Genomic DNA, 12,808 nt, shown 5'->3' on the forward strand with positions numbered 1-12,808 from the left:
TACCCTCCCTGGGTATCTTACCTCTCAATACCATCAAGAACTTTTTTAAATGAAAAAAAAAAAAAATGACAAAGGAAATTTAAAAGATCCGCAATCCATCACTTTAAAAACAATTTTGAGAGTGAGTATGTGTGTGTAGAGAGATACACATACATTTGTTGTTGTTGTTGTTTTACTAATATTGCCCTGTAGGCTAAATAAGAATGCATATATAGAATGCCCAGCCTACGAAAGCTAGTCTCCTTCTTTTTGCCTCTCAGAGCTATGTGAACCCATGAATTCCCAGGGACTCACTCCTTGGAGGAAGGCCTCTCGCTTGAAGCAGCCTCTGGCTAAGCCAGGGATTTCCGCCCCACCCTGCCTCAGCTGCTTTGGTGCTGGTCTGCCTGCCTGGGGTGGATCTCCACACTGAAGTGTTTTCCCCACGGGCTCTAGTGGGCATTTGGTACCCAGTAGAATGTCAAGGCCATGAGGACCGGGACTTTGTTCTAGTCATAGGAGTGCTTCCCCACAGCCAGCTCAGAAGCCCTGCCCTAGAACAACTCTGGCACAGCTGTGATAGCTGCTCAGTTAGTAGATGTACAAATACAAGTGGTATTTGATGGGGCTTTGAAGTATGTGTAGGATTTTGCTAAGTAGAGACAACTTATAGAGCGTTCCAGCAAAGGGACTGGCATGAGCAAAGGTTGAGAGGTGGGAAAAGGTCAGGGTGTAATTGGGGAAACTATGAGTAACTAGTTTTGCTAGAGTGAACAGGTGAGCATATTATTTCTGTACTCGTTTGACTAGTTTTTTCATCCAACTCTGCACCTTGCATTTAGGCCCTCTGAAGAGGCTGATTTATTGAGACAGACCCAGGATGGGAATGCTTTGCTTTGGTGGACAGACCCAGGCACTCAGGTCTCTGTCCCAGAGAGGCATGGTGACTCCTGGCCCCTTGACTTATTGGGGGAGTAGGCACTTGAACCTGGGGTCCCTCTGGCCTGTGCCTTTCAGGGAGGGGACAGTGTTCCCTCTCCTCTGTGTTAGGGCGTTCGTGAGTTAGCAGCCTCGAAGGGACCTGGAAGGATGCAAGACAGAGGGAAGAATGGAGGCCCAGCCACACTGGTGACTGGGGCCTAAGCCAGGGCCTTTGCTTCTCTTGGCACCTCTGACGGGCCCTGCCTTCTGCTCCACAGGCTGGAGGAAGTTCCTCTGGAGGTGCTGAGGCAGAGAGAGTCCAAGTGGCTGGACATGCTCAACAACTGGGACAAATGGATGGCCAAGAAGCACAAAAAGGTGAGGGGCCCAGCCTTGTGCCTTGTGCTGGGAGTTGGCAGCCTGGGAAGGAAGAGGGAGGAAGTGAATCAGCTTGGAGGAGCAGGGGCTTCTCCAGCTGCCAGCTGCCTTAGGTAACCCCCATCTGCCAGCTCTGAAATGGGAGCAGAAGCAGGCTGGAGGGCAGGGCCAGCCTTCACTTGGTCCTCCTAGATGACTCCAGGCTCATGCAAACTTCATCCTGGAGTCAAACTTCAAAGCTGCTCTTAGCCAAAAGGATTTACAGGCAGCTTTCCTCCAGCCCTCTTGGAAGAAGTCCTTATTGCTGCTTACCACCTATCAGAGAGGACTTTATAATACTAAGAATAGCTAACGTGTTGAACATTTGTAGAGTGCTGGGCACTTGTCTCAGATAATCCTTATGATGCCCCAGTGAGGTTCGTAGTAGTAGTGTCCCCACTTTATGGATGACCTGCGGAATCAAAATTTGAACCTAGGCAGACTAGTTTTGGTGCTTGTACTCTTCACCGTCACAATAAGGGGACTTTACCCGCTAGATTAATTTGATGAGTTCCCTCCCACCTCCTGGCCAAAGCAAAAAGAAAGAAAAGTAACCTCACAGTTTAATGGTCTTATAAAAATGAAAACACCCAGTGGTCCTTGTCTAGGCAGGCTATCTTTAGACACTAACTGTACCACCCCATAAGAATGTCCTTGCCCACCACTCTTAAGTGTGTGTGTTGATGCCCTCGACCACCTTGGCAGGGTCTAGTTACTCCCTGGCCCAGTGGAGCCTTGCCCAGAGCCTCACAGCCAGGGTCTCTCTTCACAAGTTCCCAGTGCACAGAGTGAACTCACTGGCCCACTGTCTTCAGCTGACAGGCCACTCTGGCCCAGGCTGGTACAGCTGGCTGCAGAGCCTAGCAGAAAGCTTGGGACTGAAGGTCAGGTATGGGCTTGACCCCAGCCCCACTGCCTCCCTCTCTTCATGCCCTTGGCTAGCTGTATAACTTTCAGCTACCCTCTCAGCCTCAGTTTCCCTTGTCAAGTGGGAATGACAGTCCTGTTGCAAGGCTCCCACGAGGCAGTAACTATGCTCTGTGCCCATGGGAAGACAGGTGTATCCAGGCCTGGGCACTTTCTTGCTGTTCTGTGTGGGCTTTGGGGCACTTATTTTTTGCTTATTAAAAAATCTTTCTCTTTTTAAGATTTTTGTTTGGTTTTTGTTTTGTTTTGTTTTGTTTTGTTTTTGCTAAGGAAGATTCACTCTGAGCTAACATCTGTTGTCTATCTTCCTGTTTTTTTGCTTGAGGAAGATTAGCCCTGAGCTAACATCTCTGCCAGTCCTCCTCTATTTTGTCTGTGGGTCACCGCCACAGCATGACTTGACAAGTGGTGTAGGTCTGTGCCCAGGATCCGAGCCTGTGGACCTAGGCCACCCAAGTGGAGCATGCTGGACTTAGTCACTTGGCCATGGGCCCAGCCCCTTTAAATTATTTTTATGGCAGCATTCCTCAATTGCTTCTTGCCTAACTCTGGGATCTGTTTTCCTGCCTCCTTATCTCTCAGGCTCTTACCCTGAGCTTCAGCTCCCTCTCCACTGTCTGTTGTAGTAACTAGTGGCTGGCAGGGACAGTGGCTCTGGCCTTCTTGCTACAGCCACCCTTGCAAATGGGGATTCCAGATGGGAGCCTTGGGGAGCTCCTCTCCGCAGAGCAGCCAGCACCACTTCCTCTTCCCCTTTGTTTCCCTGGCACTGTGGTTAGAGGCTATGGGCTACCCCTACCCAGCAGGGCCACCACAAGAGGCTTCACCCCACCCTACGCAGAGGCCCTAGCCCTCTCTTCTTCTCCTGTTGCCTCAGCTGTAGCCACACTGGCCCTAGGAGCTCTTCCTGGCTGGCTGTGCAGGCTTGGGCTCTCCTGTGGTCAGGAAGTCATGGCACAGGAAGGATAATACCTGTTTCAGGAAGTGGGTCCAGACCCACCACTTCTTGTGGACTCATCCTGAGTCCCCCGGAGCGTGGGCCCAGCCCTGCAGGGAGGCAGGGCTGGGGCTGGAATGCTGTCTTCCCCTGTAGGGCTCTGCTCAAGCTGTGGCCCTGCCTCCTAGAGTTCAGCTGGCAGGGTGTGGCCTCATTCAACTGTCATCAGAGACCTCCTTTCCCATGGTAATCCCTTATTCTTCTTGTTTGCCAGCATTTTCTCACTTTATCCTTACTGGTCCCTCCCTATCATTGCCTCCTCCCTAAAGCAGGCAGGTGGAGATTGCCATTTCTAGCAGCACTGTGCTGAGGGGGATTCCAGAGGCCAGAGTGGGAAAGGCTGGCTGTACTCCTGGCTGTCACTCCCCAGCCCTGGGCCTGAGGACGGTGGGGCCTTTTTGAGAACCTTAGTGGACTGAAGGTGTTCCTGGGCAAATATGACAGGGGGCTATGATGATGTGGGGGCTGGCTCAGCTGAGCTTGGCCCTGGGGAGATCCTAAAGGATCTGTGGCTCTGGGCCATACTGCATCCCTTTGCCAAAGCCTGCCCAGACCAAGTGACTTCCTTAAAGAGACCCTTGTCCCACAGCAGCAGGAAACTGTTCCCAGAGTCTGGGGCAGTTCTCTTCCACTTCCTTCCTCTTCCCACTTTGCAGGCAGTCCCAGAAGCTTGAGCTTGGCTCCTGTGACCAGCCACTCTGCTCTTCCCCCACTGCCCTCAGCCTGTCTCCTTCCTGGTCGTTTATTTTCTCTGACCCTTGGAAAGTTTTCTCTGGTTTGCACTGGTCATCAGGAAGGCTGGGCCGTCTGTGCTGCCTCCTCTGAGAGTTTCCAGCGGGACTGTTTGAGGGGGTTTCCAGGGAGGGGAGGTTAGGTGTAAGCCCAAGGCCCTGGGGCTTCTGTGTCAGACATCCTTCTGTGATGGAGAGGTGGAGAAGAAGCCATCCTTTACTGAACACAGACTGTGTGTCAGGCCCCATGCTAAGTATGCTTTTTTACCCTTCTAATAGAATCCTAAATATTATTCTGATCTTACCATAGATGAGAAATGATTGGCTGAAAGTCAGTGCTGGATTCAAACCCACATCCAGGTGCTCTTCCCACTGCCCTGAGCTCCCATCTCCTTCATCCCAGGCCAGGCTGCTTACTGCAGGGGCTGAGAGGAGTGTCGGTGGCCAATCCCCAGCCCTCCGTTCTATAGGAGTGGTGCCTCTGCCTTTGCCCTCACTCTTCTTGACCCTTGACTTGAGGTCAAGGAGGACAATCAGGGAAGCTGCCTCAGAGCCTCATTCCCCTCTAAGCCCAGGGGGAGTTGCCTCCTCGCCCCAGCTCGAAGAGGCCAGTGAAGTTGAAAGTGCATGGGGCTTGATCCTTTTAGCCTGTGCTGCTGTAGCTAGGAGGTAGCAGGGTCCCTGATATTTTTCCTTGACCTTAATATTTTTCCCACTCTTAGCCTCAGTTTCCCCATTCATAAAAGACATGGTGGTTTTTTAAACTTGGTTTTGGCAGTGGAAGCCTTTCTCTGATAAAAACAGCTAGCACGTGAATTGAGCACTAGCTCTGGGTCATGAGCTATCCCAAACACTTCCTCCCTCACCTCTTGCAGTCTGTGAGTGGTGGGGAATACCTGAGCCATTTTAGCAAAGGCTGGGATCAGGACTTGCACCCAGGCCAGCTGCCTTTGCTTCAGGCTGGTGATCATGGGAGTTGAGGACCAGGGAGAGCAGAAGAAGGGATTCTTGACCAGAACAAAGAGGGAGCCATTCTGATCAGCTCCCATCTTCCTTGTGAGTTCTGCCAAGATCTCTCCTCTCTAGGCTGGCTGTGTCCTGCCGCACAGCTGCTTAAACAAACACCCCTGTGAAAGTGCCTGGAGCCACATCTCTGAGCACATTCTCAGTCATCTCATGAGCTACACTGCCTATGGCTGTAGCCGTACACTGCACCCTGCAGATCCATTCCCAGTGACATCCCGTGAGGCTCCTCCAACTTGTGTGGTTCCATTTCGATTCAGAAAATGGTGATGGGGATTCAGAATTCTGTGGTAGACCTCAGGAATACCTGTGTTGTCACTGGAGCAGGGGATGTGGGGATTCTGCCATCACCTGGTGGCAGCATATCTAATTCTAGTCACACTCCACTGCCCCCACTGCCCACACCCAAATCATAGGATCTGCATTTTAGCAACAGTAAGAAAGTTTTCTTTTCTCTCCTTTTCTATTCTTGCTATTTTACTCACCAAAGGCTCGCCAAACACCAGCTCAGGGGCTAGGTTGGCATGCAGCCTCTGGGGGAACTACCCGAGTAGATGCACGGACACAGCCTTCCCTTTGACTTTCAGATCCGTCTGCGGTGCCAGAAGGGCATCCCACCTTCTCTGCGGGGCCGTGCTTGGCAGTACCTGTCAGGAGGCAAGGTGAAGCTGCAGCAGAACCCTGGAAAGTTTGACGTGAGTTGCCCTTCCTTCACCCTGCCCTTCCTTCCGCGTCTCTTGGCGTCCTCTCCATGGCAGTGATCCTACATGTGCTCACCTGGACCTCAGCAGTCTGAGTGATGATGTAACCACCCATCAAGTGCCCAACTGCCCATTCCAGCTTTCTCTTAATAACTACTCAGGTTTGCTTTCTTGGACTCAGTGGGCCACCTCCCAGCCCTTGGCCGTCAGGAGGGGATACCCAGACCACTTCCCTGACTGCCTTGGGCCCTGTGCTCTGGGCCTTTGGGGGCCTGCATAGCAGGACCACAGAACCCTTAATGCTTCCTGGTTTCCCATCCTCTACTCTTTCTCCTCCCTGGGCCAAGCTCGGCCAAGCTCAGCCAGACATGGTTCACTTGTGTTGCTTATGGGGTTGTCGGCACTGGGGATGGCAGAGCCAAACTAGTATCCTTAGGGCTCAGAAGCCAGTCAGTGGCCAGAGAGGATGCCCTCTGCAGCCATGCATTCCCCTCCCCAACCCTAACCACTGTCCCCTGCCCCATGGCTGCCAGGGTGAGAACACCCCTCCACTCGTAGAGCTTCTTGGGTCCCACTTGGGCTGGGCAGCTCCTCCAGCCTGCTCCCTTAGGGAACTGTGGGAGGGAGTTAGCTTCCCTGGGGTTGTCCCAGCTCACCTGCCAGACCCGGCCCCACGTGTCAGGGTTTCTCCCAGGACTGGTGACAGGCAGACTGAAACAGAGCTGCCAGCCATCAGCTCTTTGTTGACGTACTTCAGGCTTCAGCAAACATTCCTATCCCACCAAACCTGTTCCCTGAGAAGGGTGGGTGGAACAGGGCAGCCCAGAGTTTCTGCTGTTGACCTGGAGTGGGTAAGAGCTGTTTGCCAGCAGCAGTTGGCCCTGGGGGAGCAGCTCTGAATTGGGGTGATTCGACTGTCCCACAGAGCACCAATACCAGGTCCTACTCAAGTGGCCTCTCAACTCCAGAATCTTCCTCCCAGTGGCTACATCTCTTCCATTTCAGGGGGCTGCATCCTGGGCGGAGGGGGAGGCTCAGGGGTGGGAGCCTCACTCAAGTTCATAGCTTGCCTCTGGCTGCCAGAGCACAGGCATGAAGCCGAGAGCTTGGGTGGTCCAGCTAGCCTCCTGTTAGCAAATGTGAGTGCATCCTATGTGAGGGGCAGAGCATAGAGCTGTATGTGCATTATGTGTATGTTGAGTGGTGCTTCCGGGGAGGAATTGGCCACCCCTATGTAGTCTTGAAGGTTGCTTGTGGAAAGAGAGAGATTTGCTGAGAAAGGTCTTCAAAATGCTCTGAAGCAAAGTGGGGGCCCCGAGGCAGTCCTGGGGGCTGGAACAGTCGTTTTTGAGCACATCTGGAAGAACTTTGCCTATAGGTGACATGGAGGAAAAGGACAGGGATGAGAAGCTCCCTCTGGCTGCTGTGGGCACATGAGACCAAAGCAGGGGTATGGTGAGGGGGCTGCTAGTGGCAGCACGTACCTGTTCCTGTGCTTCCCCGCAGACCCAAGTGGCCAACCCCAACCTCAGCTGTCAGGACAGATTCTGTAGCCCCTGGTGGCTCCTTCTTCTGCACTGGCTATTTCTTCCTCTTTCTTGGGTAGGCCAGGACCTTCTGTCCCTTTCTTAGCTGGTTTTCTTCCCTGGCTTCACCTCATGATGGCGCCAGCGCTTTCAGAATCTCACAGAGGCTGTGGTAGTGGGATCATCTGCCACAGCCCATACCTGCCTTTCATTCCCAGCACACTTTCTCCCCACAGGCCCTTCAGCTACATCTTTTCCTTACTCACCAACCCATGTGTGGTTGAGCACCTTGGGCTGCTGAGGTACCAGGCAAGCACATCCCAGGAACCGACATTTTGGGTTCTGAGGTCCCCTCTTCACAGGAACCCTCAGGAGAACTTGTGGGACCCTCCTCCCCTTTCTGACAAAACAAACCTGCCATGTACTCAGACAGTACCCGGTCCTGGGCCTGACTTATGGGACACACACAGGCTGCCATCTTGAGGGTGTATGGGGTTCTAGAGGTTGCACACCCATCTCTTCAGCTGTGTGCCTGCTCAAGGACCCTTTGTGGGAGCCCCCAGCCCTTCCTTCTACCCTCCAGCCTTCACCACTCTGTCAGGTTTTTCTCTCAGTACTTACTCTCTCACCCCAGGTTCTTTAGTTCAGTGCTGGGACACCCCCACTGAGGGGGCATGAGAGGGAACGGCGCTTGTGTGAAGTCACCCGCTGATCAGGGCCCGGGCCTGGGCCTGCACCCACTTGCTGTGTTTGCTGAGGACCTGCCCTTCCTCTCGGGGACCTCCCCTGACACTGCCCCAGCCTTGCAGGCAACACGTATATAGTCTGCTTCCCTGCTCAGCCCTCTGGGTTTCCTTTTATGGATTTCTTCTCTCTTTTTTAAAGTTGAGACATGACTTTACATAGAGTAAAATGTGCAAACCTTAAGTGTGCAATTTAGTGAATTTTGACAAATAATGCACATCCGTGTAACCAACATGCAAATCAAGATATAGGACATTTCAAATGACCAAGAAATGCTTTTTCTTTGTGTAGTACTTTGTTTTCATAAACAGTACTCATGGTATAAAATGTTCGTGGAAGTTCAAAGAAAAGAGACAATTTCGTTGAAACCCCAGCACCCAGAGATGCCTCTGAGGTTAATGGGTTGACAGATGTCGCATCCTTCCAGACAGCACTCTATGCATATCACACACACACCTATCTGAGTAGGTGACGCCACTTGCGCAGGGAGATAGAAGAGTTGGGATTGATGGCTCTGAGTCAACCAGGCTTCCAGGCCCAGCTCCACCATTTTTCTAGCCACTGAGGCCTAGGGCAAGTGACTTTTGTTTGACCCTCATCTCTGAACAATGTAATGATAGGACCTGTCTTTTGGGGTTGAGGAGAAGAGTCAGTGAGGCCCATGGGTGGTGCAGAGCAGTGCTAACAGGTGGTAGCTATTGCTTTGACAGTAGCCTTCCTTCTGAAGGATGTGACATAAGGTGTTTGTGTGAGTTCTGAATGAAGTACATAGAAGTTATTTTCAGCCATAGCTATGATGGACACTTGCGCACTTGGGTCCTCCTAGAGCCAGGATCACCCCTTAGGGTTGCCAGGGCCCTCCCCGCCTTGCCTCTTTGCCCAGGCTTTCTGACCTATCCTCAGGAAGGCTCAGTCCATGATGGGATTGGGTAGGCAATGCCCCTGGTAGGGGGCTTGTCCAATACCTGAGACAGTTGTATCCTTCTAGCCATCCTTCACTCCTAAAATATGCCCTTGATCTTGCTTCCAGGAGCTGGACATGTCCCCCGGGGACCCCAAGTGGCTGGATGTGATTGAGCGTGACCTGCACCGACAGTTCCCTTTCCATGAGATGTTTGTGTCCCGGGGGGGCCACGGGTGAGCAGACTGGGTGTGGTAGGCTGGAGGTGGCTCTAGTCCCTGTCCCTCAGGAGGCAGAGGAGGTAAAATGAGTGTGGGGTATCCAGGGGGCCCAGAATCTGGGGGCCCCAAACTCCACTGTTAGACTTTCCCTTCTTTGGTTTGAGTCTGATGTGTCCTCTTAGCATCTCCTCTTACCTCTGGGGCAACTTTCATCATTTACTCCCCCGAGTGTTAGAGCTTGCCCGCCTGGCCCTCTTCTGAAACCAAGTTTTGGTGGGGAGAAAAGGTTAGAGAGAGTTGGATGGGCAGAGGGTATGTAGGAAGGGAGAGATGTGGTGGGCCAGGGGACCAAGACAGACACCTTGGACAAAGCTGTCTTGGCCTAGGGGCCACAGCTGCTGGGTGAGAGGCCCACACTTCCAGCCCTCAATTCAGCCTCACCCTGCACCTGGCATCCTGCCCTGGTCTTGCCCTCTGCTTTCTCTTCGAGCCTCTGCCGTCACCTGTCAAATGGGGGAGCTTCTCCCTGCCTCTGTACTCTGGTCATGTGAGAGACCATGTGCTGCAGTGGGAGACTGACCCCTTGGTGACCACAATCAGGTCACGTCCCCTCTCCAAGGGAGTGCAAATTCTGAGACAGGTCTGGTCTAGTGGGGCACAGGTGAAGGCAGTGGGTGGCAGTCATACCTGTCGTCTCTGCCACACATGGCTTCTCCACAGCCAGCAGGACCTATTCCGAGTGCTGAAGGCCTACACGCTGTACCGACCTGAGGAGGGCTACTGCCAGGCCCAGGCACCCATTGCCGCTGTCCTGCTCATGCACATGCCTGCCGAGGTACCACCAGGCCCTGGGTGGGTGAACGGGCGGGCAGGGAACACCCTGCGGAAAGGCCTCACATCTCTCCTTCTCACAGCAAGCCTTCTGGTGCCTGGTGCAGATCTGTGAGAAGTACCTGCCTGGCTACTACAGTGAGAAACTGGTGAGTGCTTGCCAGGCTTGGGACCTGGCCTGGGACCTGCCCCAGGCTGGACACCCTTTTTGGCCTCTCCAGGCCTTTCTCTCCACATCCACTCCTGACTCTGCTTAAAACCTTCCCAGCCTTCTGTTGCTTTCAGGCTGAAGTCCCCAGGCCTGCCAGGGTCAGGTCTCCCAGGTTCCAGAGTCATCAGTTCCACACTTGCCTCCATCTCTGCCTCCAGCCGTCTGGCCGCTCGGCAGGCTCACAGTTCCTCCAGTGCACCCACTTCCTCCCTGCCTCGGCCTCTGCCCCTTTCCTGTCCTTCCTTCCCCTAATAACTCCTCCTTTCCCTCAGCTTTCAGCCCTTGGGGAACTTTCCTTGACCCTGCCAGGTGGGACCTCTAGCACACGCTCACCCAGCGTTCCTGTTCCTGCCATGTTCTGGGCACTTAGCCCCCCCTCCTCCTCTTCCTAGTCTCTTTGTTCCTGTGATTGATGTCTGTCTTCCTCTTTCTACTTCACACTGCACGAGGGGGACCAGTTGTGTCTGGTTTGCTCATCATTGTATCCAAGCACCCAGCACGAGGCTGGCACCCTGCAGGCAATAGCCACCTGAGGAATGAACGAATGTCTGCCTGGTGCTGGGGGCCAGGGCATAGTCCCTACACTGGCTGCTGCAGGTCCAACATCATGGCCCCGTGGCCTTGCTGTCCCCCCAGGAGGCAATCCAGCTGGACGGGGAGATCCTTTTCTCACTGCTGCAGAAGGTGTCGCCTGTGGCCCACAAGCACCTCAGCCGGCAGAAGATTGATCCGCTGCTCTACATGACAGAGTGGTTCATGTGTGCCTTCGCCCGCACCTTGCCCTGGAGCTCTGTGCTGCGTGTCTGGGACATGTTCTTCTGCGAAGGTACCAGGCTGGGCTCGGGGGAGTACCCCTACCCCCAACCCAGCCCAGAGGGGCCTCTATTTCCAGAGAAACTCCCTAAAGGCCCCCTTGCACTCACCACCTGTCTCCCCCCACCCCCCATGCAGGAGTCAAGATCATCTTCCGGGTGGGGCTGGTGCTGTTGAAGCACGCGCTGGGCTCCCCCGAGAAGCTCAAAGCCTGCCAGGGCCAGTACGAGACTATTGAGCGGCTGCGGAGCCTCAGCCCCAAGATCATGCAGGAGGCCTTCCTGGTCCAGGAGGTGCGGCCCATACCTTCCCCTCGCCACTGGGAGGGAGGGGGAGACGTGGGGGCCCTTTGAAGGGGGGCCTGGTAACCCTCTGCCCTCGAGGGTGGGTCCCCCATGCCAGGCCCAGTGCTCAGCAGCCCAGGATGGTGCGGGTAGACCTCATCCTCCTGTCTGAACGAGAAGAGGGGCACAGAGCAGCCTAGGTTTGCAAGGCCTTCTCTGTTCTGAAGCAGTTGGGAACAAGAGGAGCTGCAACTGTCACCCCCTCTCACTCCCTGGTACCACATCCATGGCCTTTATTTTCCCTTTTTTCTTTCTTTGGTGGATTTTTGTCTCTCAGGGGCTGTAATGAGGTGACACATAGTTAGATGAGTGGACTCATGAGTTGTGGGCAGCTTTCTCCTCTGAGGCCGTGGGTCTCAAGTGCCTGGCTCACCTGGCACTCAGTTCTAAGACTTGTGACCACTGCAGGGACCAGACCTCCATCCTTCTTAGGGTCAGCCTTTAGTGACCAGGGCTGGGAGGCACTGAGAGAGAACAGGGGCCCAGCCTGGGAGGCAGAAGGGGAAGGTTCTTCCTGGTGCCCACCTGCATGTCACTGCCCCCACAGGTGGTAGAGTTGCCAGTGACAGAGCGCCAGATTGAGCGTGAGCACCTCATCCAGCTGCGGCGCTGGCAGGAGACCCGGGGTGAGCTGCAGTCCTGCTCCCCACCCAGGCTGCATGGTGCCAAGGCCATCCTGGAGGCGGAACCAGGCCCCCGACCCACTCTGCAACCTTCACCATCCATCCGCCTGCCCCTGGATGCCCCCCTCCCTGGCTCTAAGGGCAAGCCCAAGCCATCCAAGCAGATCCAGAAGGAGCAGAAGGAGCAGCAGAAGCAGGCAAAGGGGTACCTGGACAAGCCCCCGACCCCAAATCAAACCAAGATGGCATCTGCAGCAGGAGATGCATGTCCCCCACAGGATGTGGCTCCAAAGGACCCAGTCCACCAGGACCCAGCCCCCCAGGACTCAGCTCCCCAGGACTCAGCCCACCACCACTCCCGGGAGAGCCTGACGTCCCAAGAGAGTGAGGATACCTACTTGTAACCCCGGCAGCTCAGGCCTCCAGAGCGGGGTCTCGGCACACATACACAGATCATAGACTGACACTCCAGGGCCTGCCCACCCTCTGAGGGCCCGGCCACCTGGCCACTGGGTGGCAGAGAGTCTGGCTGGCCCAGCACAGATTCCGCCTGAGCCTCCTTATTTATTTTCTCCAGAGTGGAGCTTGGGCCAGCCTAGCTGGGGCAGGCAGAAGTGAGGGCCCATGGGTGGCGCCTCACTCAGCCTCCTCTTCCTGGGGGGATGCTCTCCAGGGCTAGGGCGCTTACATGAGGGGAGAGCGGGGTGGAGGTTGGGGTATTTTTTGTGTAAAATAGAAACATGGTTTTGTACAGAAATAAACAGGCTTGTGTAGAGAAGTGGTGTGCAGGTAGGGACTGGGAAGCAGGTGCCATCCCTGGTGTTCAGCATCTCTTCTCCACACCCTACAGAGCCCCTCATCCTGGCCCCAGCCCTGTTCCAGAGCCTCTCTGAGAAAT

The 12,808-nt window shown here is 54.5% G+C and overlaps 1 protein-coding gene across 4 annotated transcripts in view; it reads left to right on the forward strand.

Annotated features, from left to right (window-relative positions):
* Positions 1 to 12,688, forward strand: part of TBC1D10A (TBC1 domain family member 10A) — a 30,684-nt gene extending 17,996 nt beyond the window's left edge. For all 4 annotated transcript variants that reach the window (XM_070628534.1, XM_070628532.1, XM_070628533.1 and 1 more), the window contains 8 exons: positions 1,179 to 1,278; positions 5,583 to 5,690; positions 8,997 to 9,103; positions 9,809 to 9,923; positions 10,003 to 10,068; positions 10,767 to 10,956; positions 11,082 to 11,236; positions 11,835 to 12,688. In XM_070628534.1, the coding sequence (XP_070484635.1) occupies positions 1,234 to 1,278; positions 5,583 to 5,690; positions 8,997 to 9,103; positions 9,809 to 9,923; positions 10,003 to 10,068; positions 10,767 to 10,956; positions 11,082 to 11,236; positions 11,835 to 12,314 (1,266 nt within the window). In that variant the 5' untranslated portion in view covers positions 1,179 to 1,233 and the 3' untranslated portion in view covers positions 12,315 to 12,688. The remainder of the gene's footprint in view (positions 1 to 1,178; positions 1,279 to 5,582; positions 5,691 to 8,996; positions 9,104 to 9,808; positions 9,924 to 10,002; positions 10,069 to 10,766; positions 10,957 to 11,081; positions 11,237 to 11,834) is intronic.
* The last annotated feature ends 120 nt before the right edge of the window (positions 12,689 to 12,808 follow it).

This window comes from Equus przewalskii, chromosome 7 (genome assembly GCF_037783145.1).
Source record: "Equus przewalskii isolate Varuska chromosome 7, EquPr2, whole genome shotgun sequence".
NCBI lineage: Eukaryota > Metazoa > Chordata > Mammalia > Perissodactyla > Equidae > Equus > Equus przewalskii.